The following is a 26,463-nucleotide window of genomic DNA, read 5'->3' as shown; positions in this document are numbered from 1 at the left end:
ACTTAAGCATAAATGTAAAGAATATCTATAATTATTGTACAGGAATTACAACCACTAGGTTTTATTATACAATTTTCCACATGTACATATTTTTTACATTTACACTTTTTCAGTTTTAGTTTACAATCCAAACAAAACATTAAATAATAAATTAATGAAAAATGACAAAAAACAGTAAAAACCCTAATGTTTATTATTTAATCTATCAGTGAATCCAATTAATGAAATTGTATCAGCCAAAGTGATACCATCACATGACCTAACACAAGGATATGTTTAACTTTGGGGCTAGATACATAACAATATCTACTAACAAAAGTAAAACAAATTGCTCGTGTACAGTGAAGTGTCATTATTTTGTTGTCCATTATCAGCTTTAGTTTACTGATCATTTAAGATATCTTCATATTGCTGCACTAAGAATAAAGCAAAGAGAGATTCCACTTTCTACTGAGACTGCCTGGGACGGACTGTATGCGGTGGCTTTACAAGACTGACAGTCCCTTTTTATTTGCACATTCATTTTAGTACGCTACATTACCGGCACCACACAACAGCCTCAGCTCACTGCTTTGCAACAGACGGCAGAGACTGGCAGGTGTCAGGGTTCTTAGGTTATTAATACAGTGACAGCAGAGTGCCTAATCTGAAAGAGAATATATTAACACTTACAGCATGAACTGCCTGAACACAACAGTAACGTAATATGATAAGATTAATAAAGCATATAACACATGTAAAGCATAACAAACAAAATTCAAGATGCTGGATTTGAGGAAAACAGTCTCAAACTAAGAAACTAATTTAATATAGGATTGTTATTACCCTGGATAATATGAGGCATTTTTATTCCCCGGTTTGTCAGCAGGCAGGCAGGTTAGAGGCCTAGTACATAAAACATTTTGCACAAGGAAATCAAAATGCTGCCTCTAAAAATGTCAGTAAGGGCTATTTAGACTTAATAGGAGACAGTAATATTTGCAGGTGTTCAATTACTTTCTCAGTGGATAAGTAAACCAATAATACAGAGCAAAATATTTTGTTGTATTGGCACAAGTAACATGCTTTTTCTTAAAAGTGTGCACATTAAGGACAAAACTTTTAACTTCAATGGAGGTGCATTTGCTGCTGCAGAAACCCAGTTAAACAAACTCAGTGGGTTTTCACCCAACGACAGAAATGCACCTATGACCAGTGTGCACCTAAAGATTTGTAAGCTGGAATGACTCAAATATAAATGAGAGTCATACTAATGGACTCCAAAATCCTGCCAATGAATACAGAAATTTCTACAATTATCACATTGAATAAACATCAAATAAAACCACACCAGGCCTAAAACACAGCCCTCCTCCATCAGATATTACAGGGAGGCTGACGGGTCCTATTGTCTGTCACACAGGTTACACGACTTCAATCACACACAAACACACATTTTACATTTACTAATGTCTTCACCTCCACTGTGCAGTCTTTTTGAATCCAGTTCAGTTTTATTTATGTAGTAAGACTTGCTGAAGATTGTCCCCATTTTAAATCCGCACTTTTAAAGTTCTCCATGCCATCAGGTGAAACATCACACTGTTGATGCACTGTTTCTGCCTCACCAAAGGCTATGTGCTGGTTTTTATGTTAACTCTCGGTCCCCCTCTCCTCCATAAAGGTAATTATTGGTTCCGGCTGGTTGTACGTACTCCTCGGTTTTGTCCCAGTCGGAGACCCAGCCTCCTCCTCCTCCCATGCCTCCGCCTCCATTGGGATCTGCTGCCTGGTTCATGGCTCCATAGCCCGCTCCACCACTTGTGCGATACAGCTCCTCTGTCTCGTTTGCAAGCTCATCCTCATCCAGGATGCCGCATTTCTCATCACTCAGCTGCTCTGGCTCGGCCCAAGCTTGCTTCTCTCCAGATGCAAAAAGTGCTGCAGCGGAGACAGACATAAATCAGACTTTTGACATTTATTCAGACTTGTAACAGAGCTGACTGCAAATCTATCAAGCATGTTTAACTGGATTTTCAGTTTTATTGCATTAGAAATATCACACATCACACGTCATTCTGCATACTGCAACATCTTAATGCAAGGGAAAATTTAGAAAGGAAGATACACACCATAGAATATAACACCTCCATAATGAACAAGCGAGGCAATAAGAAACACACCCTGCCACTCCTCACGTGTCTATAAAACGATCATGAGAAAATAAAACAGATGGTTATGAGTATGAAAAAAAGTGTGTGTTTTATTTTCTATTATAACTGAAATCAAGTCGTTCTAACATTATAAACACATTCACACATGCAAAATGTGATATCTGTCCCTCTTATGTGACAGATAACAGTAAAAACTAAGAAGAGGAAGCCTTCATTAGTCACTGCTGCTGTTTTAGACAAACTCAGTTACAAAAATAAACAAGACAAGATAATAAAAACAGAGATACAAGTGTTTTAGAGTGTATTGTGTCAGTATACAATATCACATAGATGCTATGCTACCACTTATGCTACTTATGCTACAGTGTAATTGAGAAGATGATGCAAGTACACATTTGTGTGAGCAGACATTTAGAATCAGTTCTCACCTTGTGCTTTGTCATGGCACCAACTATAAGTGGGCAAACCATACCAGACAAAGTGCCCACACCATTGGAGATACCCATGAGGATGCTAGCATATCGGGGTGCAATGTCCAGGTGGTTGACATTGAAACCTTATGAGGAAGCATGAACACTATTAGAATCATATATTGTATTGTAGACCTCTGAAATCTATTAATATTTGTGGCTGAAAGGTTTTTAAGAAACACATTGTACTCCATGTTAGAAAGAAGGCTTAAAGAATGAATAGACTTAAGTTATGTTTTCACCTGAAATAGCAAAGCCAGAGAAACCCACAGCCAGGACCAGGAATGTAATGGCAACACCTTTTGTATGGGAGAAACCCACTACCAGCAGCAGAGTTGCCTCCATCCCAAACCCTGATGGAGATGAGTGAAATACCACAGAACAAAGAGTGAGTTTATGTGTTCATGGGAAAAAGTCAACTGAGGGCCATTTTCACTCATGCCTCCCTCTTATAAAATGCTGTTTCTGACGGCAACCAGTAATGTGATGTACACTGTATGTTTCTACATTTCACTTCGCTATTGAAGTTCAAAAATAGCCCACAGAAACAAAGCTTCTGCTTTATAGTGAGTCATTTCCCTTATATGACAAATGTTTTCATCACCACAGCTGAAGAATAACTTTATAATTACCCTATGAGTTACTGTATATTTTTTCAGGTTAACATGACTGAGCCCTCTGACTGAAGATTGGGCTCTTAGAAAAACTCCCAATTGTATCCAGAGAAGGCAGTAAAATTTGACTTTATTTATTCTAGAGATTTTGATTATAAACTAATTTAACCACTGGTTTTGGGAAGTAAAACAGAAAGTCAGCTGTTTATGTTTCCTTTCTGCAATTGTAATTCTGCTTTCCCTTCATTTTGATCCTTTCTTACCTCCACAGTTCATAAGTTTCCTGACATTAGTGGTGGTCATGATTTGGTTGGAGCGCAGATAGTCAGCAATTTGGCCACCAATGGGCACGATGATGGTCATAACCAGATGGGGAAGTGCAGAAACTATGCCGACCTGATGCGAGAGAAAAACAAAATGCAACAGATCAGAGTCCCTTACTGTAGCTATGACTGTGCAGTATCATGTTATTGTATATATGGAAACATTTGTTCCTGGTACACAACATCCCACTGGCTTCTGGCTTCTGTTTACCTTGCTAATCTCGAACCCAAACACCTCCTCAAAGTATGCGGGTTGGCTGATGAGAAGCAAGTAGAAAGTCCAGCTTCTGCAGAAATTAGCCACAATGATGGCGTACACTGGCATGGAGGTGAAGAAGGCCCTCCACGGTGTGTTGAATTTCTGTAACACAGAAACATGAATGTGCATAAAATGTGTTGTTTACCTGAATAAATGACCGATTTTTTGTGTTTAAAACAATCAAATTATCAGAGACCAGCACATTGTGGTCACTTAGAGGGTGGGTGGATTAGATTTGCTTGAATGCACGAATGCAGACACAGATGAGCAGAGGTTACCACTGATAAGCAGTAACTAAATCTTTCTGTGGTGCTTTTATTTTGATAAGGTATTACTGGTATTTCAGAATGAGCTCATGATAAAGTTTGACACCCTCTTGAAGTCCATCTGTTACTCTTGTTTACCATCCATAAATCTATAATTGACCTTATCTGTATTTTAACATTTTGCATGATAAAAAAAAAGTACCAGCATAGTGATATTGGAAACTCTTCAAATTCACATGAAAGAAATGTAAATGACAGGGCAGTTCACACCAGCACTTGTGTGAGTCATACTATACCAGCTGAAGTCTACTTGTCTGTACTGACCGTTACTGTAAATTGGGCTGACTCGCCGATGCTCTCCTCAATGTATTTCCTCTCCTCCTCTGTGATGGTGGGATGGGCTGCTGGACTTTCATAAGACACCAGGATCCAGAAGCAGTACCACATGACCCCAAAACTTCCTGGGGGAGGGGCAGGGGTAAAGAAGACAGGCAGGGGAAAGAAAAAGAATAATGTAAGTGTCAAACCAGGAGGAAAGGTCAAAAAGAACAAGCAGCAAAAGAGAGGCCGGCTGTAGCTGCTGCCTCTGTACAGACTGGGATTAAATGTTGAATTCATACATAGCAGGTCTAGGTTTTTTGGGGGGTTTTTTTTGGTCATATTTATGGTGCTGAGCGTTTTGATGTCTTTTGGTCCTTTTAAGTTTCAGTATGTGTCAGCATCTACTGTGTTACTATATGCAGTGCATAGTGATGGGTATGCCTACACAATTAAAATGCACACACACACTATTGAAATCAGCATATCGATGTATTTATAGCTATCACAAGCTAACTGGGCTGTTATGCTTTTACTGGCAACAGTTCATTGTGAAGATAATGTGCAATTTTCATAGTTTTGTCTGAAAATCCTGGTTCATCTTTTTCAGACATGCTAAGATAAATACTCAGTTCACATTTCTGTCTGAAGGGTTTGAAGAGCAAGATTAGTGTAAAAGCTGGATGTTTGATTTTGTTTACTGTCAGCCTAAGGGTCAAGGGTTGCTTACCATAGACATAGAAGACTGAGGACCATCCTGAGTACTGGACTAGGATTCCAGCTAACGGCATAGCAATCACAGCACCAGCATAAGAGCCTATGAAACACAGCAACAGTGTGAATATATTAAACTAACAGCAAAATGTTTCTTAAAATGGAACAACAAACACCCATCGTTCAAAGACAAAGAAACATGGACGGCTGTAAGAGACTCACCACAAAAGGCTGTTGTGGCCAGGCGACTTCTTTCAAGAGGTGGTGCCCATTTTGCCCAAATGCCGTGACAGGCAGGATATGAAACCCCCTGTAGAAGAAAAGGAAGAAATTACACTATGATGAATGTTCTAAATAAAATGTGTTGCTCATTTATTCTGTTAAGGAGGAAGCTATAGACATGATTTAAGCACCTCCACAAGTCCTTGAAACACCCTGACAATGATAACACAGCCAAAGTGCATCCGGGCTGCCGTGGGGATGAGCATATTCAGGCAAGACGTGGCCACTATAGCAAAGCCAAACACTCTGAAGGAGGAAAGAAGAGAAAAGGGGAGAGACATTTAGTGTGTAGAGAAGTATATGCAATCACCAATTATCATTATAAAGAAGTGGAGTGACAGACCTGTTTGCTGCAAACTTTTGACAAATGAACCCTCCTGGAATTTGGGTTACTATGTATCCCCAGAAGAATGAACCATGGATCATTCCCACTGTCTCTGGATCCCAGTCAAATTGAGCTTTCTGTTGGGACAGACAAGAAGACAGTTAAATGAGAAAACCACACAAGGACTCAAAAGTGAGTTTGATTAGTCCAGTGCACAGAGAGGGACAAACAATCAAAACAACAGAACAAATGTGACTGATTCATGGTCCTCTGAGGATGACCACTCACCACTATGACCTCCTTGTTGTCTCTGAAGATGGTGTGGCTGTTGACCATGCTGACGATGGCCACGCCCAAGTTACACCGGATTCCAAAGGAGATACAGAAGCCAATACCGGAGAGGATGGCGATGATGTAGCGCCTGGGCAGGCCGAAGCATGTGCAGTCCACCACAGGCATCTCCTTCTCCTCCACCAGCTCAGCCCGGCCCTCCGCTGACAGCTCGATGGTCTCCCCATTTTCCTGCTTCTTCTCAAGAGCTCTGTAAAGAAGAGTTTGGAAAACCCAAAAGTGAGGGAATGAAAATTCTATATGTTAACCTGTTAGTACGTTGTTTAGATTCTAGTCTGTCACTTGGTTGTGTATAATAAATATGAATGCAAAAGAGTTCCAGTTTAAAAAGTGCACTTGTGAGTCTGTTTTTTAAGAAGTAGATTTTAATAGTCCAACTTTCATATGGTCTAAATCTTTTTATTTCTCTTCTGTCAGCTTATGGTGGTGTGATTTGGTTGTCTGGGGTATGAATCAGTTAAAAAACCTGCAGCACTTGAATAACAATCCTTTACCTATGTAGACAGTTTGCAGTGACAGCCTTTGACAAGTCATACTAAAAAGCCCCACAATGTAAAATTTGACTTTTCAGAAATCACCATATAGTCGGTGTAGTGTTTGTCATTTCAATTCAACAAAAAAGTTATTCAAAGAAAAATGTTGTTCAGGTTACTCTTAGATTTCTATACCGTGGATTTTCTTTCAGAGCAATCACTCAGTCAGTGATGTGCCCCAGGTTTTTCAAACTCGTTGCTGCAATGAAAACAGATCCTGCTCTGAAGACCTTGAAGTCTGACAGCTTGGTTTGATAAAAGCGCATGGATCTAGATGTTCAGACAATCCTCAGTTTGACGGGTAACTCCAGCATTTTAACAAGACGCAGTCAGCACAGTTGTCTGTTAGCCTCCTGCCACTGAAGCTTGCTAACATTGACTTATCCTGTCTTCTCAAGGTGTTAATACATTGGGTATTTTTGTATTGCAGACATTCATCTCCTGATCGACCTGGCCTACAGCAAGGAACGCAACGTGAGTAAAAGACGACAGTGGTTACGGAAACTCTCGTTCTGGTGCATCATTGCTCAATTCTCACTCCAAACAAGTTTATAGTACTCATTTCCTGCTCCTGTCTGTGTACAACTCCCTGAGAAACCCTGAGAAACCATGACCTCTGCAACCCTCCAGTCTAACAGGCATCAAATATGTATCTGAAAGCAGTGGATTATCTATTAAACATGACTTGCACAATGCTGAGTTCTCAGAACACACTCAGGTCCAAGTGATGAAGCACAGAGTCCTATTACTAGTCCTACCCCCACTGCTTTTGTGTGGTAAATATAATTTACAACCACTGTTGAGAGTTACATACAGTACATGACCGCTGGTTGTGCTGAAGAAAAACATATCAGTCAACACAGCCCAGCTTGTTTTAACCAAAATACAACAGTGAAAGACATGCATAAGGCTTTGGGGGTGGGGGTGTATTTTATAGACTTCTTCATCTGACAGCTGTAGAGGAGATGCAATGGGACAGAGACCATGAGCTGGAACCACATTTAAGTGTATTATGATTCTTAGCTGACTGAGTCACCAGGGCACCCCATTAATAACAGCACTCCCATAGTGGCCACAGTGAACATTTATCATAGTTGGGATGAAAATCTGTACCTGGCAGAGCAAGTATAGCTTGAATACACAATGTCACTAAAATCATTTAATGATATATAGACTCTGACAAACACTTATCAGGCCCCCAGTCAAAAACTCACACACACACTAACAAATTAGACAATGTTATTACTACAGTTGGCCAGCTTGTGAGTATAATGTACTCAGGATCATGTGCAAAAATCCCCAATCACAGTTGAAACCTTAAGCTCAATACATTTAAAAGCCAGCCAGAGCCATTTGTAGATATACATTAATGTGTGCTGATGAGTCACAGCCAGCAATAATAATGATGCACATGTCACAGACACAGAAGTGAGAACTGATAGATAACATTTGTGGTATATGCCCTGGGTGAGCAGCTTCTGACTCATCGTGTTTTCTACATCCGTATGATAAAAGCAGCCATCTTGTGTTTTGTGGTGTGAGTGAAGTGTAGAAGCTGCACACTCACAGCACAGCAAACAGCACATAACTGGAAAGACTTAAATTGATTATTTGTACTATTAGACACCGGTGCTCAGCACAAGATCTATTTATCATTACTTATGTTTTATTTTACATATATAGCTGCTATTGTTTTATTCACCTTTTACAGTATACTGGCAAACTACGATGCTGAATTCACATCCTCTTATTCTTGACATCACTATAAACATTTTTTTACAGTAACCAGTGACATATCAGGACTACTGTGTACTGTGAGAGACAGGAAATATCAGGAGAGAGAGGGACATGTGACTCTTTATACAGCCATTATCGCAGCTCTCTAGTTTTATGAAGCGACTTCCTGTATAGACACAAAATGACACAGATACTAACATATCGAGTGACAAAAAGACTCCAGAGATGGACTTTGTGTTCCTGCCAATAAACTTGTTCAGAGCAGTCAGCAAAAAACTCCAACGGTAAGCAGGCTGGGAAATAACAGCGATGCAATAATAAAACATACATGCTCTATTAGTTACTGTAAGCAGGGGATCTAACAGTCTTCGACACTGATCAAGTATTAATGGTTCTCCATCTTGAATTATTAATATCTCTGGCTCTGTTGGACTATTTTTGTCTGGGCGGGCCTCTCTCCTCTCTCCTCCTGTCTCCTCTTCATCTTTAACCCTGCTTTTTCCCGTCAACTCCCCTGACTCACGCTTCAGCCTCACACACAATTCACAGCATCCCCTCATTCTTCAACACCAATTTATTTCCCAGTGTCCAGAGGATGTCTACACTGGTGTTTTCTCTCTCTGCAATACAGTACATGCTTATTTTTCACTTCTTTTTTTGTTTTGTTTTGTTTTTTGTTTTACTATGTACTCTATCAGCTGCGGTGACTTTTCATGACTGACCCTGAGTTAAAGAAAATCCGTTGTAATCCTTACAAGCTACCTGACCTTCTACCCGTGTCTCCCGTCACACCACAAGGAAGGGTCCGGGTGCTTCTGTGAGGCAGTTTAACTCGGTAAAGAAAAACACTTAGTTCTGAATCCTGATGAAATCTAAGAAAGCGGAATTCACATGACCTTTTACTGCTCAGTGAACATTTCTGTGCGTCTGTCTCTGAAGTTAATCTCTTAATTCATATGTCAAGGACAAATACCAGGGCGGTTCAGCAGCTTGGAATCATTGATTGGATAAGAGAGAGCTGAATAACTAGTGTAGATTGTCTGAAAGGTTGAACCTCGTCATGACACTGGTATGGCAGGGCCAAAGGCCAAGCACTGTCATCACGTACACTGATACCTTTTTGATATAATTTTCATTCGTTAAATATCATGAATTTAATTGTGAGAAATATGGCAAAGCATACACTAATAAAAAAGTTTATTATTATTATAATATTTTTGCTCTGATACTCTGCTGACATGCCTGGCATAATTGTTCCTCTCATCAGAAATATTCTAGATTTCATTGTCAAACAGTAGTTAAAGCAATTCATTAGATGAGAGGTTCAGGAATAAGATGCCAGATAAACAGAGAGGAGATTCACACTATTTGATATTTAATGGAGGGATGACAGGAGACCGTCAGGTGGTTCTACATCAGTGAAATAGTGTTTCTGTTGTTGCCTTCTCCTTGACTCACAGCTGCAGGTCCTAACTGATATATGACTGTCTATGGAATAATGAAGTAGAATAGATACACAGAGAGAACTCCACTCCTTCAATAAAACACACGACACTACATTATAAGCAGCTGTCTGTCTGCCTGCTCTTCTCTGCGTGCGCTCGTTAGTTGAAGTTGCGTGCAGAGAGCAGGGCACGGGGCACGGGGAGCGGGGAGCGGGGCCTGCGCGCGTTACGCACTGCAGGAAGGTACCCGGGGAGTACCTGAGAGCACGTGCGCTTCACGGAAATGAAAGCTTACAGGCAGCTGCGGGCTCTCTACCGTGACCTAATCCTGGCTGTGAGATGTCCTGAGTCGGGGGCGGGGCGGGGAGGGGAGGGAGGGAGGGGAGGGGAAGGGAAGGAGGGACACGATGACGAGCTATCGGGCTACTTAGGGGGGTGGGGGGTGGAGAAGAGAGGGAGAGGGAGAGGTGGCCAAGGTGTACGGCCTGCGGGGATTTACGTGGGCCGACAGCTTGGAGGAGGAGAGGCTATTTCTGGAGAGGATTTAAGTGTTTAGACGCTACATCAAATCCCGAGAGGAGAGGAAGGGGAGTCCATCAATACCTTCTTGCTTTCAGATAGCCATCACCGGCCTGACTCCTAACTACCTCACACACTTTTTTAAGCTAAGGAAGGTGTGCCACGCAGTTTTTCCCAAGCTCATTGCCGATAGGACAAGACCTGAGGAGGTTCTCAGAGGAATCCTTTGTGCAATCTGATGTCAGGTTGGTCCACGTCCCCCAGATATCTAACCACCATTCCAAAAGACATTTATTCGTTTGGATAAAGTTGAAGCCTTCACTGGAGAGAGGGTTAATGAAAGTCGTCCTAAGCGCACTGTCCCATAGTGGCAGGTGTGACAGGATAACAGGCCGCAGAGAGAAGCCTCACAGGCCTGTGCTGCACTAAACACACAGTTATACTCAGTGAATTTGGAGCAAATAAACCACATTATCAAACATATTTAATGTATGAGGCTCCAGATACATCTCCACATTAAAGTGACACAAGGCCTCTGTAATTTGACAATGAGAGAGGGCAGCACTGCAAAAAAAAAAAAAGCCTGGAAGAAATGAATCTATTTATTGATCCGAGGCTTCATCTTACACTGATGGAGCAGTTTAGGTCTAAAATTAAACGTAATTCAGATTATTTGTGGAGCAGAAGAAAAGGAGAATAATTCACTTATCATTGCACGTGAAAAGGTTTTTGTAGAATAACTTTAAGTTCCAATTTTAACTTTTTACCTGGTATTTAACAACTGCAGTTAAACATAAAGTGATCAATTGTGTATGTCAGTTTCTTAAATTCAGCAGCCCATAGAAAGACAGATGTTGTGCCAGGTCACCCAAACCACAGTAATCCAGCTCCCTGAACATCTTGATCTTCAAAGGAGCAGTTTGCTTCTCTTTTAAGATCAATTAAAATCACGTTTTAGCAACGACAGGTAAAGACACGAAAGGGCAGTCACGCCTTGCAGCCATTTCTGCGTTTCAACACATTCTGGTTGTATTTTACATACCCGTATATCTTCCCCAGAGTCTTGGCTGCCACGGCCTTAAACCTTTCCGGCCGGACCTCCATCCTCACGACTCCAGGATCCGACCACCGTGCAGTCTTTGCGCGCCCCCGTCTGAGCGCACAACCTTTTCTCCTCTACTCTCTCCGCCTCGTGTTTCTCACTTACACATATAAAAAAAACTTGATTTTTCTTGATCACCAGACTCCTTAACCCCGCAGTCTCCCGTGCAGTGGAATCTGTAGTCAGCGACACAGATTTCCCAGAGATTTAATTTGCTGGACAAACATTGTCAGTCCCACTTTGCCAGAGTCCTTAACATCCATCAAATGAACTTCCTTCACACTCGTTGGTGTCCTGTAAGGTTCACAGGGCGCTGGAGGCAACTTTCGACAGGATTCATGGCCAAACGGTGTCTCTGGCCGTGGTCCTGAAACCAGATTACCGCTGCCTGCGCGCTAATCTCTCCAAGTGTGTGTAGTGAGTGGAAGGTAGCATGTCACTTCCTTCCCCGCAGCCCTGGCGTTTTAAGCACTGACTATTCAAGCAGAGGCTATTCGTGGACCGCACAAGCCTTGAATGGAGAGAGTTAGAGTAAACACTGTCCGATCGAAGCATATTAACGGACTTCCCAGGTATTTGTAACGCGGGAGGGGCCAGGCTGCTCCCAGGGTTGGACTGCGCTCTTATGACCAGTAATTTTTATATAAAAGGGGAATATAGTTCGGCACTAAAAGGCAGCATGAGTCTAGGAACGAAAAATGAGCAAATTGATCTGTAAAAGATACGTCTCTTAGAAATGGGTCTCATTTCAGTGCGCTAGTCTATCCGTCTCCTGTGCGTCATACCAACAGTGGCAGAGCTGCCATCATTACTGTGGCTCCCCTAGCATGCACTTAATAACTTGAATATATATAATAGTCAGTTGGCACACGTGACCTTTGACACTAGGGAAAATTAAGAGAAAATCAGGAGTTGCTTTGTGCGTCAATCACAGACAGAACTGAAACTGAGAAGTGATTGGGCCTCGTGTTCCTTTGGGTTTTATTGACCACAGGCTCATTAGAATGTTTCATTGTGGTGTACCTAAACTGTGTATAAAACATTAGAGGTATTGAGTGTGTGGCTTTCTCCTCCCACCACTAATGTGCCATCTACAAATGAGTCCAAAGACTTATACTGTCTGCATTGCTCAACTTTCCATATCTAATTTAGCAATTGTTGGATGGACACATGTATTGTGTTCTGATAGAGTTAAATTATTGACCATAAAGAATAGAAATTAGCAAGACAGCACCTCTTTTTCTTTCATTTATTCTCTGGTGCCATACTGGACGACTACTGACAGGATGGATAAGGTGCTGAGAAGATCTAGTTTATCATAACTGTACAAACATACAAACATAAATGACTACAGCTGATATATAGTTGTGATGCATGGGCAAATGTTTACATTTGTGGTGGTTATCGACAGTGAGAAGCTTATAAGTCATATGGTCACACACAAACCACAGTAACCAATAGATCTGGTAGATGTCTGATGTGATACTGCTAACAGTCTTCTCTTTTCTTTTTTTAATTTACTGCTGGTCAAAAACCTCAGCTGGATAAGGCTGTGCGTGTGAAACCATTCTTCAGGTTTGAATCTGATGCATTTTTATTAAAAGCAACATTTGCCCACAAAAGTTGAAATTTTGTCCGATGTGTATAGCTAATGATAAACAACGTGCACGTTCAAATTGAAACTACTTTATGTCTAAGTGTCAGACTGCTGCTAACTAAGCACTCAGTGTCAGATACAGCTCTTCTCCAAGTCCTTAGCTGATATAGTTCTCAGAGAGTGAGAGGAGAGGAAGAGGGGAGGGAAGGGCATGGCAGAGGGAGGGGGGGAGAGGCTGGGTGGGACAGAGATGATGGATGGAGTGTCCGAGAGCGAGCCGTAACCAGCTCTCCGCACGTCTACTGCACTGGAGTCAGCAGAGGCGTGAAAAAACACAGGCGGAGGATCCATGGCGTCAGTGGTTAAATCTACAGACAGAAATACATGAAGCTTCATTTGAAACTTGAAGATATTTCCTGTAAATTCGATGGTTTTTTTAAAGTTAGCTCACAGATTAGATAAGATATCAGTCATGTTTCGGTATCTAAATTTTATATAAACTGTACACACATTTGCTGTTGTATTATTGAAGTTGCACCATGCAATATCATTTATTAGTGTCTCCAAATGGCAGAAAACAGGAAGTGCTTTAGTATTGAGAATTCATGATGCACAATGCCAATGAGCGGAACCTAGCGCGCTCATGTTTAATAACCGAGCCGGACAGTGGTGCTTTACAATAAATGATACCCAGGAGACGAGAGAGGAAAAAGATTAGATGTTGTCCAGTTTTCTCTGCATCTGCTGATCAGGAGACAGTTTATATTTCAGAAGTTCATTTTTCAGTTCTCTTTCAGCTGATGAAATTTAGTTTTTGTTGTAGTGCCACTTAGTAATGGAGGCAGATGTGTGTATTTCTAGTGCTGCTTTAAATATGGTTTGGTACCAGCTGCAGTTTTACTAACTCAAAACAGTTTAATAGAAACCTATGAATTCACCTGGGTCATCGTTGAGCTGGGTGTGCAGGTACTGGTGTTTGGTGTAGAACTTGTTGTAGATACAGTACACTGCAGCCATCAGGGCAAAGGTTCCCATGGCCGCAGCAATGAACAGGCCTACTTTGGCATTATCTTTATCTACATGGGCATCTGTGGAGGTACAAACACACGTGACAAAGACCAGCAGAGTTAAGACTTTTCACACAAATCCTGCTTTAAAGGAGGTAAAATTTTAAAAAAAACTTTACATGTATCTATGTGACACATCTTTGTTGCCTGTTCTAAGATTAACACAGGAAGGATATGAAAAGACTTACATGTGCGCTTTGCATTCAAGTGAGTGGTTTCCTCTTTACTAAGTAGGTCTCGTATGTGAGGAGCTGCAGCCGGGGCCTGATGGGCATTGATCCCCTGCTCAGACTGCAGGGTGCTCTGGGAGCTGCTCAGTGGAAACACCAGCAGCAGGCACAGAGCTACCAGGCCCGCCATGTGGGTCATCCACTGGTACACCTCCAAATCAAAAATAAGTTACTTGCAAAAATATAATCAATGAAAACAAACAAAGAAAAAAATGTTATCTGTAGTAAAATTGACTATATTTTAAAGTAAGCATTTGTACACTCCCTCCTATTTGCTAACATGATGAAATTACTCAGCTTCCATAGGTAGTTTTTAACTTAACATAATTTTAAAAATAATATAGCAGTTGTTTTTCATACTGTTTCCCAGTTGTGTGTGGTGAACCCCACCTGGTCCCAATCTAAAAAGAGTCCCCTGAAACCATTAAACCACCTCCCTATCATACACACACACACACACACCACACATCCACTGTTAAGCAAGCAAAGTTTTAACATTTTAAATGGATTTTACCTGAGGTTGAAGCGAGGATGTCGTGTTTCTCTCTGCCGGGTGTTGGTTCTGTCCTTTCTGCCTCTGGCTGACTGAAGTGAGACTGCATCCAAGACAACTGAACTCCCCAGACACATAATATTTCCAGGGGGACACCTGTGAGTACTCTTCCACACAAGCATACACATGTTGTAGAGAGTGACTTACACAAGTGCTACGTTTAGCCAGACAAAGAAGCCTTAACAAAGCAAAGCAAATAAATAAATAAAATAAAATTCAAGCAACATTTTTTGGTATGTTCTGCTCTGTTTGCTTCATAAGCTTTTAAAAATTTGGCCTTGAATTTGTAGTTTGAACAGTTTTTTTTTTTTTTTAAATGGAGGAAGGACAGCAGTTGTTTGCTCATAGCCTGTGAAACCAGTGTTTCTAATTTAGGTATTTTAAAACACAATAAAAGCTGCAATATGAGGGAACAATGACTGTGTAATGATTACAATCCACTGTCTTGGATTTTGGAATGGTGCTCAGCAGAGAAGTGTTCAGAAGTGCAGCAGAGCTCCCTGCTGACACACTAATGTACTGCCTCAATCTCATGCATCTGGCTGGCAGAACATGTCTACAGCTGAGTCGATATGACATCCAAACAACTATTATGCCAAAAATCTAGATCTTAGATGGTTATTAGATAATATCTGGAGGTCTTTTGAAAACATTAGAATAACATAGTACAGTAACCAGAGGATTCTCTGGACAAACATAAGAAAAATAAGTATTATAATGCATAAAATGAATTGTATGCCAATGTTACTCCACTCTTCTTTCTCCAGTGTTAATATAATCTCTGGAGAGATACATCTACATTGTTTGGATCCTCTGAGTGTGAAAGTGTGAAACACTTTTAGTCAGGCCAATGTGTGCTTCATTCCCACAGTCTGCACAGCCCTGCAAGGACACTCAAACTGTTCAAGGGCTGATAGATGTGAAAGAAAAACAAAGTAATGCATTAACTGTTCACTGTATTTAACAGCCAAACTGTGTTTTAAAGCTGAAGATGCAGTAGTTCAGCTGCTTTCGCACATTTTTTGTTTTGATATCCTTGAACATTATCTTTCAGGCCACCTGGAATTATTCTGAAAATATGAGCTGCCGCACTTTTACAGACACAAACTAAAATCTACCTCCAGTCGGTCAGAGCCGGGGTGACCTAGAAATATTTCCCAATCTGGCAGGTTCAGTTACAACCTGTGTAATCACGAGTCAGTGAGAAAAAAGGTTACATGTTGGCATCGCATAGCTGCACAGCTGCTCAGACGCTTTCCTTGGCAGAAGTGTTGATATGCTTCAACTTTCCCAGGCAGATTATGATGCAAAATCAGCTTCTCTAAAATCTACATTACCACAGTTCCTGCAGGTGTGAATTCACTTGTATTTACAACACAAACTATGACTAGTGTTTTCTTTGTACAACTCTAATTCATGTGAATAAAACTAAAAAGGAAATTTCAAAATATCCCCAAAGGGTTTTTTTTCCCCCAAGAATTGTGTCTGTTTAAATACATTACTGTGCTGAAAATGTTTAATAAAAGCATGGCAATATATTACATAACAGTGGTATTATATTACATTTCCTTAAAAATTAATTTTTATACAGACAAACTACATACACAACTGACAAGTGACTCTACCAACATTTTTTAGAAAATATACATATGCTGGAATGCTTTTAACATTTTGTTCAATCAGCCTCATTAAATCTGAAGGCACTTAGAGTTGATACAGGTACATTGACCAGCACTCAAGGTCATAAGGTCATAAAGTCAGTTCATTTTGATTGTAAACCACTGAAAATGTAAAAAGCCCAGCACCTTCAGAAAAATGGCTACTTAAACACAAAACCATGATGATCATGGACTCAAGTCTAGAAAAGAATTTTCCAATATCTACATCTTAATTACACGATATGTAGTTGCAGTTACATCTTACTTTGTCTGGGCAGTGTTTTTGTACAGCCTTTTGAAATAAAAAATAATCTAGTTTCCTCCTATAACCAAGCTTAAAAAAAAAAAAACAAACAAACAAACATGCAAATTTGATTTACAAATAATGAAATAGTCCCACAAATTTTCTATAACATTTGATCCTGAAGAGTTTTTACATGCATCATATACATATTTACATTCCAAATTTTAGTTTCCCCTCAGTGTTTGTACCATGCTGTCTCTTGACCAACCGGTTCAGGAAAAAAAAAAAGTAATAAAAAAAATCCTTGTGCTACTATTCTTTACAACACTGTAGTGCTGATGATTTGTTTTTTGCTAAGGTCTTAAATCACAGAAATGGACATGACAGAATGATCACAATTTTCAATCTAACTTGATATCTTTTAGAAATTACAAGACAAGAGTGATGTTAAAATGACAATAATTGTAAAACCAAACCGAATGCTCAAATACTATAAATCAGCTGTTGGATTTCAAGTTGGTTTGAACAGAGAAACATACATGTGTAGCTACATGATTCACCTGAATATGAACGGTATAATATGAAACTGTAGAGCCAACACAGTGAATCAGGACTCTGTTGAGGTGTAAACATGGTTACATGGCTTCTGTGTAGTGAATAGCATAATACTGTAGCTAATGTCTGTACTTTGATTCAGCATAACTGAATTAACTCTTTCCTGGTGTAACAGTCTGACAGTCTTAGTAGCAGCAGTAGTATACGGTAATTTCTTAGCTTTGAGGAAAATATGTAGCATAGTATGATGGTCCATTTCCTTAAACAGAATCTTCCCCTCACTCTCTGGCCATCCTGATTATTCCTGGACTTAAGTAACACCGGTGCAGTGTTGGACTAAACAGCATCTGAGCAGTGACACATGCACTGTACATACTGCACAGATACAGTGATGCCAAACTTGTTCTGTTTAAATCCAGGTTCACCATTTTTTTTCTTGTAACTCAGCTCGACTCAACTCCTAACTGACAATAAAAAGCAGCACTTGTAGTTATCTTAATTTACGGTGCTGCAAAAATTAGAGAGTCAATTAAGGTTAAAAAGAAAAACAAATGGACACATAAGAGCTTGATAGAGTCCACATGCAGAGGACATTTTTGACAGTGGCAGGTTGTGATTCTTTTGACAACAAAATGAAAAGTATAAGGTTGCTGGTTTGGGAAAACAGATTTTTGGGACATTCACAGTCAAAGTAGAAATAATGAAATGAAAAAACAGTTGGTTATTTTTGATAAATGTGAAGTGAATTGAAATATAGAACAATGTGATGTGATGTCTATGGCTTATACTGAAAACTAAAATACTGATTTTGCTCATTTGGACAACAACTCTCTCAGCAGTTGTTAGAAGTTCCACTTTTTACTTACCATACGGCAATAAATTATTTGTTCCAGTCTTTTTCATGTTACACACTGGAGTTGTTGGAACAGTAGTATTTTTAAAAAAGTGATATCCTTTGGATACGTTTGGACTTCATTTAAGTATATAAAAAAAAGTTTTTAAATATTAAAATAAGGAATCTTTTCTTACACACTGCAGCTTATCTCTGTGCCATAGCAGCAGTGAGGAGAGATACAAAATGGCCCACTGAAATTCTGACTGGGTACTGCAGGTCACAGACCACAGACATTTTACAAGTCCAATGTTTAGGAAAGGGAAGCACAAGTCCCATTCCTTTGGCCCAGTTCTGACATGTCAGTCATGGGAGTTTCACACTTGTCATCAGTGCTAACGATACTGTACTGACCAGTCTCTGTGTCTCTGGATGTTTGCTTTGTCCTTTCCTTCAGAACAGCGTGGATCAAGGCCACTGGGACGGGCATCATGGCAAATATGATGAGTAAAGCCAGAACAGCCAGAGCCCAGCCAGGGTACTCCAGGTGCTCCTCAGAGGCCTGAAAAATAAAAGGAATCAAATTCATCACTCCAGAACTTGAACACAACTTATGACTCATCTGCTTTACATATTTAATATGACCTGAGAAAAAACAAATCAACAAATCATTTTATAAGGGCATAGGAATGGAGAGGGCAAGAGACAGCTTGTTTTATGTCCTGTAGTAACAAAAAAAAAAAAAAAAAAGAAAGAGAGGGACAGAAAGAAAAACAGCCATTTGCCTAACTCAAAATGAAACTTATCTTGTGGCTGCACTACCTAAGGCTGTTGATGTCTTAAGTACTGTTCAGACTCCACTGAACAAAACAAACTCCACAAACAACGCCCTAAAGGCACCAAGGGAACATCCCATTTCAAATAGCAGTTTTTACAGTGTTAATGCATTTGTGGTGCATTTCTTCTCTTAAATACAGTTCTCCATACCTTCTCTCGGTTCCATGCCATATAAGTTGGTCGTGTGATGAACATGCGAATGGCGGTGGCTCCCAGAAGCCCCAGCATAGCAAGCAGGCAGATGTATTTCCACAGATACTTATAAATTACACTGGGACGCCAGCCCAACATTGCCTCAATGTCGTCAAGGAACCTTCAGAAACAGAGTAAAATTTAAATGAAATGTAAGATTTGTGTTAAGTCAGTTACCTACAGTCTGAAACTAGACCTCACCTATCTGCTCCATACAGCCAGGACACACTGAAGGTCTCAAAGACCACCACAATAATGAGGGGCAGTGTGGCAGAGTAATCATCGAACATCGTCACAAAGTAGTTCCCACTGCGCTGGGTGAAGAGCAGGCCAATCAGAAAGCCGATAATGCAGCTGAAAACTGAAACAGAACAGACATGTCAGGATAAAACAGAACACAGAAACACAGAAACTGTGTTTTTCTTGAGTAATTTAGCAGGTAAATTTACTATTTTTGTTCCCTCTCTGCAGTAAGATGTCAGAGAAATCAGATGACAGATTATTGGGTTGGTAGGAAAGCAAAATGAAACTAGCACTTACTGGGCTACATAAAACTGACCAACATTTGATAGGTTGGGACTCCCCTCTGTAAAAGAAACAATTCTACGAAAGCTAAAACAAGTGGAACAGGTGGTTACTTGTGAGTTTGATCTTGTTCCTGGCCAGAGTTTTGAAGCGGTCGGTGAGAGGGGCGAGGATGCCTTCCATAGTGACCAAACATGGTGCTGAGTCCCAAGTTGAGCAGCATGAGGAAGAAGAGTGCTGACCAGAAAGGGCTTCCAGGCAGAAGTGACATGGCCTCTGTGAAGGCAATAAAAGCTAGACCTGTGCCCTCCACACCCTGAACACAAACAAGAGCTTTAGGTTTTATGTACAGCGCACCAAGTACAAAAAAAAAAAGATGAAGCAAGTTTAGCTTTTGTTGACATTAGTCCAAAAAGTCAGTCTTTACCTTCTGCATCTCTTTTTCAAGGTCACAATCTGTTAAATTGCCAGTGATGTTATTTCCATGCTGTTGAAACCAGGACCTATAGGCCTGTAAATCCACAGAGCTGGGATCATCAGTGTACCTGAAGTTTGGCAACAGGGAATCGGGCAAATTTCCGCTGCTAACCAGCTCTGATAGCTCCTTCAAATTACTAAGAACAAGAAAAAGGGATACACAATCATACACATGTACATTCAATGTGATATATTATTCCCTCATGTTGTATAACAATCTGATCAGATACTGACAAGATATGGTGCATGATGTCTAGACACATCAGCATAGTTTAGTTTCTTATTTTGAAAATCCATGCAAAATTACCCAGAATTATGTCAAACATACCTGACTACGCATTCTGTGACTTTGCCTTTGGCGCGGAAGCCGAGCACAGCAAACACCACCAGAGTGGCCAGCACAGATGTGAGGAAGTTTATAGAGGAGACAGTGAAGGCATCACGGTGACAGTTGTTATTCTTGGGATTATAGGAAGAATAGGCGATGATTGACCCGAAGCCAAGACCCAAGGCGAAGAAAACTTGTGTGGCTGCCTGACGCCACACCTGAATGTCTCCCCAAATTTCCAGCTAAAATAAAACAGAGAAAACAACAGGTGCATCAGGGAAATATGCAAATCTGCCTGACTTGTTTACAAGTCAAACAGACATTTTGTGTGTGGATACCTTTGGGTAGAACATGTAGGTGATTCCTTCTAAGGCCCCATCCAGCAGGAGCCCTCGGACAAGGAAGCAGAACAGAACCACATAGGGGAAGATGGAGGAGAAATACATCACCTAGGAAGTGATAAAGAATGACTACATTAACAAGTTAATTCAAGCAGCAACAGAAGTCAATAATTTGGTTTTAAAAGGCCCAACTCTCCCAAAGTGACTCCCAACTTTTTCAAATTTTTCACTGGAGTAAATGCATTCATTTCTACAGATTTCCATTTCTGTTGTCAGCAAGCTGCCAGACTCCTCTCCTTTAATTGCTTATTTACACCCCATGTGCTTGTGTAAACTATCTTTTAGTTTCCTGCTGAAATCTACTAATTTTGCTGCTATAACAACCCATTTTCCCCACAGAGATGACTCACGTTTCATCTAATTTTAAGTGTAAGCCTGCTGCTTGCAACACACTGAACATATGGCCTTTGTAATCGAGAAGCCAGGTGCTTAAGTCAGTAAGTGCATGAAACACCTGATGTCAGTCTGGCTGGGATTAAACCTCCCTTTAGATGTTAACCTTACATAAAATACAGTAAAACATGATTTCCACTCCTGATATCTTGCTCCACCTGGGATAAAATCCTTGTCAGTAAGCATTGTTGAATTTGTCTAGTAAACCTGAAAACTAACATCATCTGGACAGAACTATTAATAATATCTCCCCCAAATGCTGTTATGTTAATTACACTGTATAACTCCAATGAGACTGGACTGGCTGATATGTGTCAGGAAAAACAAACATTTAATAAACTCCCAACACTTTAATACATAAAGTGGATTTTCCATGTGAAGTTGTTCAACACTTAAGCCACACATTCCAGAGATTCCATCACCCACAGTAACCCTGAAATCTCAGTCCAATGCATGAACACGATTTGACCAAATGTAGGATGACATGCTGTTGTGTTCACAGGTCAGGACTGTTCAGTGAGGCACAATTACAAAAGGTATAACAAGTTTGTCTTGCAAATATGAGCCAAAGTCCCATGTATATTTCACAGAGCAGATAAACAGACTTATTCCAATCAGTCACTTAAAACTGTAAGTTCTGTAGTAGTAACTCATCTAGTAACCGACTGGAAAATGCTTCCGTTCCGTAGTTCCAGTGTTTAAAGGTCCTGATAATCACAACTCTACTGAAACATCTGAGAGAGCTAATCATTAACTGCAATCACAATTACCTTGACAGAGGTCTTGATACCCTTGAACATTCCCAGGCACACGATGGTCCAGGCCACCAGGAGACAGCAGACGATGTAAGGGTTAAAAGAGCCTGTGTCGTCAATGGAGTCTGTGATATCCAAAGCTTTGCGGTACCAGAAGTACGATGTGGGGGAGCTCTTTTCACATTCTTTTACTGTGTATGGGGGGGGGGGGTCACTTATTAGTCTTACCATGTGACACACAGCAAAAAACATTTAACAATTGCTCACGCCTTGTTAGTTCTGAAACCGTTACGCTGAGTGTTTACCTGTTACATTCCTGTATTCCGGACACTGGTTCCAAGGTAAAGGGTACTGGAATGAGTGACCAAGATAGAAAAGACTCCATGCAAGGATCACATTGTAGTAGAGAGCCACAAAGAAACACACCTGAAGACAATTGAGAACAAGATCAACAGGTTCGTAAGAAAATTATAAAATTGTGTGACTGTGAAAATACCATTTAATATATGTCAAAAAAGCTCAACATTTACAAAGCAAATGCTTCTCTCTACAGCTGCAGTTGTGTGCTAAGAGATAATGATTCAGTTAGAGTTCACTGAGGAAATCAAGTTATTACATCATCTGTCAGTCTGAAGCAGAAATGTACAACACAAACTCGAATGCATGCAACACCACATACACTGAACAATCTAATTGAGATTGTCTGAGTAGGTGGGTCAATCACATAGCAATTATCTTACCACACAGCTGGAGTAGCCGATCCCTGCCAGCCTGGGGGAAATGTACCTCCACACCCCGATGCTGCCCTGTCGAATGGCCTGACCCGCTGCCAGCTCCAGGAAGAACAAAGGAATACCCACGATCATCATCAGCAGCACATACAGGAGGAGGAAAGCTCCTGAGGAGAGGTGATGGGCATACCAGTTAGCAAATGAGAACCTCATTTTGATACTCTCAGAAACACAGTATCTAAAGGGGAAGCAGTTGCTTGTGCTCATCTGTCTCACAATGCATTATATTTTACCATTCGGTTTACTTTAATAGCCTCTGTTTGATCACATTCTTGCCCTGCGTCGACAACGCTGACCACCCAAACTCCCATTTAATTTGGACGACAACAATAGACACTCACCTCCTCCATTCTGATGGCACAAATATGGAAATCTCCAGACGTTGCCGAGCCCGACGCTGAATCCCACCTGAGCCAAAAAGTATTCTATTTTACTGTTCCATCCCGCTCGAGCGACAGGCTCGGACGAGGCCTCCTGGCTCTCCCCACCAGCATAGCCGTTGACCTCTGACTCTGTGGTTTCTGTCTTATCATCTTCAGTTGGCAGTGGCTGCTTCTCCATCTAAGACAGGAGGGAGCAAAAGGAAAACAAAACAGGAAAACTAGTCAAAACATGAAGTAGTGCCTAACCTAACCTGCTTGAACAATTGCTTCACAGGTGCTGCAAAAATACCACTGAACTGATTTAATTAAGAGGCGTGAGTATGCACTCAAGTGCCAGTTTATTGGGTGACGGAGAACGGCAATAAGCCTACCTTCATGAAAGCCTTTAAGTCTATACAGAAAGTATCTTAGAGAGGTGTGGATACAAATATATGGCTATCTGAGAGGCTGTTGTGGTGCTGCCAGACTAAAATATGCTACAACAGGAGGTGTTTCTAATATTTTGTCCACCCTATTTATATCAGTGAGAGTGGGGCATGTTGCAATGCATTTGACTACATTAGGTTTAGCCAGTAGTGACCGATAAACGGGCATTTGAATGCTCACATAAGCAGCCTGCTATCTCGCCAGGTGGTTAATTACACTAATTCTATTCACCTCGTAACCCAGGTACAAAATCCCTGATTAGACTTTATCTCCTCGTATATTTCGTATTACGTTTGGGACATAGTTCCTTACAAATGTTCATATTAGATAAAATAATAACAAATAAATGTCAGTTGTAACGTCCTGGCGCGTTACCTGAAGTGAAAAGAAACCACTGAGCTACAACGTGTCATAGTAGTACATCCGCTGTCGGTCTTTGTCTGGACCCACGGTGTAAACACAGAAGACACTTTCACAAATCACACTGACCTGAACACCAGCAAATGTCGTCAACGAAGAGGTAGAGGAAACGTGGGAGATGACAGGAAACCGAGAAAGTCGACAATAAACGTTTTTAGTCTGCGTCCGTTGTCAGAGGCGAGGAGCACGTGCGGCTGTGGTTTAGACTGTCACTTTTATCAACTACGTCGCGAGCGAAATTATTCTACTTTTTCTATTTATTAAGTGAACCGCAACATACCAGATAATCTGGGGCCGACACTAGGCTATATATTGAACATGAAAACGTATAAATGATCGTTAAATACGGTAACTCTGTAACAATCCGCGTAGCCTCCTCTCGCAGCTCATTGGCGCAAAAGTGGGATTGTTTCTTCCGCCTGATGCAACACAATGAACCGCGCCTGCGCTGAGAGACATCTGCATCCTGCAACCATTCATATTCATCTATTGTCTTTATTATCCGTGAATCTACCTTTTTAACTATTTTATCGTCTTACAAAATGTTATTAAATGTTAAATCTCCACCAGTTTTTACCAGAACCCAAGGTGATGTCTGCAGCTCACATCTGCAAGGCATTAAAGCTCTGATAAGGTATATTTTTATATACTGCCATTGAATCAAATGACTCCCTGTGATGCATTCAGCTCTTATATATTTTTCACACTGCAGTAAAAGTACTACTTTGTGTATAAAATATACTCTCTTTTTCTGCAATCAAGTATTATTATCAGCAAAATGTACTTAAAATCCCCGTCTAAATTGTAAAAAGTAGCAAAAGTGGCTAAGCAAAGTACCGCAAAACTGTGTTTTGATCTTGTAACCTTTTCAAGTAAATGTACTTTCTACCTCGGCTGTAGTGCTGTCATGAAAGGGTTGCAAGTGTTGTTGACATCGTAAAATAACAGCCAACTCAACAGCTTGTAACTCAGTTAAAACGATCCGCACGGTGGCGCTCTCTCTCTCTCTCTCTCTCTCTCTCTCTCACACACACACACACACACTCACACGAGGAGCTGTGAACGCAGGATGAGCGTAAACATCAATTATCTTTTATTCCCCAGCGCATGTGATTGCACGGTCCCTAACAAACACACTTAACAGTGAAAACAAGACCCGGACAGTCTTTTACTATCTTGTGCTCATGACTGGAGTCGCCTGTGATTTAAAGGAAATAACTTTAAATCGCAGTGTTACCAGAGTGGATGAAGAGAAGTTGCGATGGTTCATCCGCTCTGATCTTGAGTTGATTGTCAGCACAACACGTGGCAGATAACACTTTTCTTTCCTGCCACTGAATGTCTCACAGTTCCACATTCCACGTTTTAGTTCATGCAAAAAATAAAGAAATCAAAGATGATGCAATAGTCTGTCTGTCATCAATCATGATTTTTCCTTGCCAAATGAAATAACCTCATGTTCTTTAAGAAACACGATAACAACAGCAAATGTTCCCAGTCTGCAAATTACTACTTTACATATATCAGCCCCGCGGGTTTTTCTACTCTCTCCAGTCTCGTGGCAGAGTAACATTACTCCGGTCACGCATACACACACACGCTGTCTGCCACGTATGCCTGTTTTGTAGGCAAATAAAACACTCAGTCCACTGGCACTCGGCTACCGACCCGTAAACTATACTAATAATCTCCGCGCCTGGAAATATCGGCACGTATTCATTAATAATTGACAAATACCTTGTGGTATCAAAATAGTAGAGTCTTGGAAAAAAGTATCCAAATGTCCTCAAACCAATGTCAAGTGGGAGTCTCGCTTGCTGCCACTTGACTTTACCTAACTCCGCCTATCTCCTCTATTGGTGGACGAAATGGAAACTTAGCCACCTATAATTAAGGAGTGTTGTGAAATGTGACACCCCACTGTTCCATTTATGCAAACTCCATGTTCATATGGACCACCTACCCACCCATTCAACCTGGTGTGTGTGTGTGAGAGAGTGAATGTGTGCAGTGTAAAGGTGGTTAGTTTATTCCCAGGGTGCTATGAAGTTGCAGATGTCCATAAGCTGCTGAACCCTGCCTGTGCAGACGCCAGGCAAGATAAAGTTAAGATATAGTTTATAGATAAATCTATTCCCCTACATTAAGGTTTAATGTCTTTAAAAGATTTTCCACACTCTCTGGAATGATTCTCTTAAAATGTGTTAAATGAGTACATTTAAATATATCAAGTCTAAGCCTCTTGAAATTACAAAATACCCACCAAGAAAATGTCTTTACATTTTTAGTTTTAGTTTAAACCTCCCAGATTTCACAAAAATCCCTAATTCCAAACAGGAAATACAGACAACATCAGTTTGCTCAGTAGCTGTGGCCCTGCATGGTTTT

General features: G+C 40.7%; 2 protein-coding genes across 2 annotated transcripts; both read right to left on the bottom strand.

Moving 5' to 3' along the window:
- Window positions 1-45: 45 nt before the first annotated feature.
- On the bottom strand, window positions 46-25,926 carry LOC108875569 (vesicular glutamate transporter 1). The gene is made up of 17 exons (XM_018664575.2): window positions 25,813-25,926; window positions 14,820-14,965; window positions 14,264-14,456; window positions 13,947-14,096; window positions 11,352-13,376; window positions 6,013-6,265; window positions 5,743-5,861; window positions 5,531-5,645; window positions 5,340-5,427; window positions 5,134-5,220; window positions 4,410-4,546; window positions 3,772-3,921; window positions 3,501-3,633; window positions 2,866-2,976; window positions 2,582-2,709; window positions 2,112-2,181; window positions 46-1,920 (listed from the first exon to the last, which is right to left on the bottom strand). The coding sequence occupies exons 5-17, from the start codon at window positions 11,411-11,413 to the stop codon at window positions 1,628-1,630; spliced, it is 1,746 nt and encodes a 581-aa protein (XP_018520091.1). The 5' UTR covers window positions 11,414-13,376; window positions 13,947-14,096; window positions 14,264-14,456; window positions 14,820-14,965; window positions 25,813-25,926; the 3' UTR covers window positions 46-1,627.
- Window positions 16,357-25,776, bottom strand: LOC108875576 (sodium-dependent neutral amino acid transporter B(0)AT2-like). The gene is given in 13 exon segments (XM_051066161.1): window positions 16,357-18,709; window positions 19,135-19,297; window positions 19,378-19,537; window positions 19,815-19,884; window positions 19,886-20,017; window positions 20,129-20,315; window positions 20,507-20,748; window positions 20,845-20,955; window positions 22,071-22,246; window positions 22,361-22,481; window positions 22,796-22,953; window positions 23,188-23,407; window positions 24,145-25,776. Coding segments are annotated over 12 exon segments (1,989 nt in total). The 5' UTR covers window positions 24,145-25,776; the 3' UTR covers window positions 16,357-18,460.
- Window positions 25,927-26,463: the final 537 nt, after the last annotated feature.

This window comes from Lates calcarifer, linkage group LG23, assembly GCF_001640805.2.
Source record: "Lates calcarifer isolate ASB-BC8 linkage group LG23, TLL_Latcal_v3, whole genome shotgun sequence".
Lineage (NCBI taxonomy): Eukaryota > Metazoa > Chordata > Actinopteri > Centropomidae > Lates > Lates calcarifer.
The sequence above is the reverse complement of the archived record's forward strand: the minus strand, read 5'-3'. Positions and strand labels throughout refer to the sequence as shown.

Bases quoted from the DNA above. Each gene is read 5' to 3' on its own strand.
- LOC108875569 (XM_018664575.2), bottom strand. From the start codon at position 11,413: ATGGAGGTCCGGCCGGAAAGGTTTAAGGCCGTGGCAGCCAAGACTCTG. The intron at 5,428-5,530 runs GTGCTTAAATCA...TTTCTTCTACAG, and splicing joins TGTTTCAAGGACTTGTGGAG to GGGGTTTCATATCCTGCCTG. The intron at 2,977-3,500 runs GTAAGAAAGGAT...CATCTCCATCAG, and splicing joins GAAACTTATGAACTGTGGAG to GGTTTGGGATGGAGGCAACT.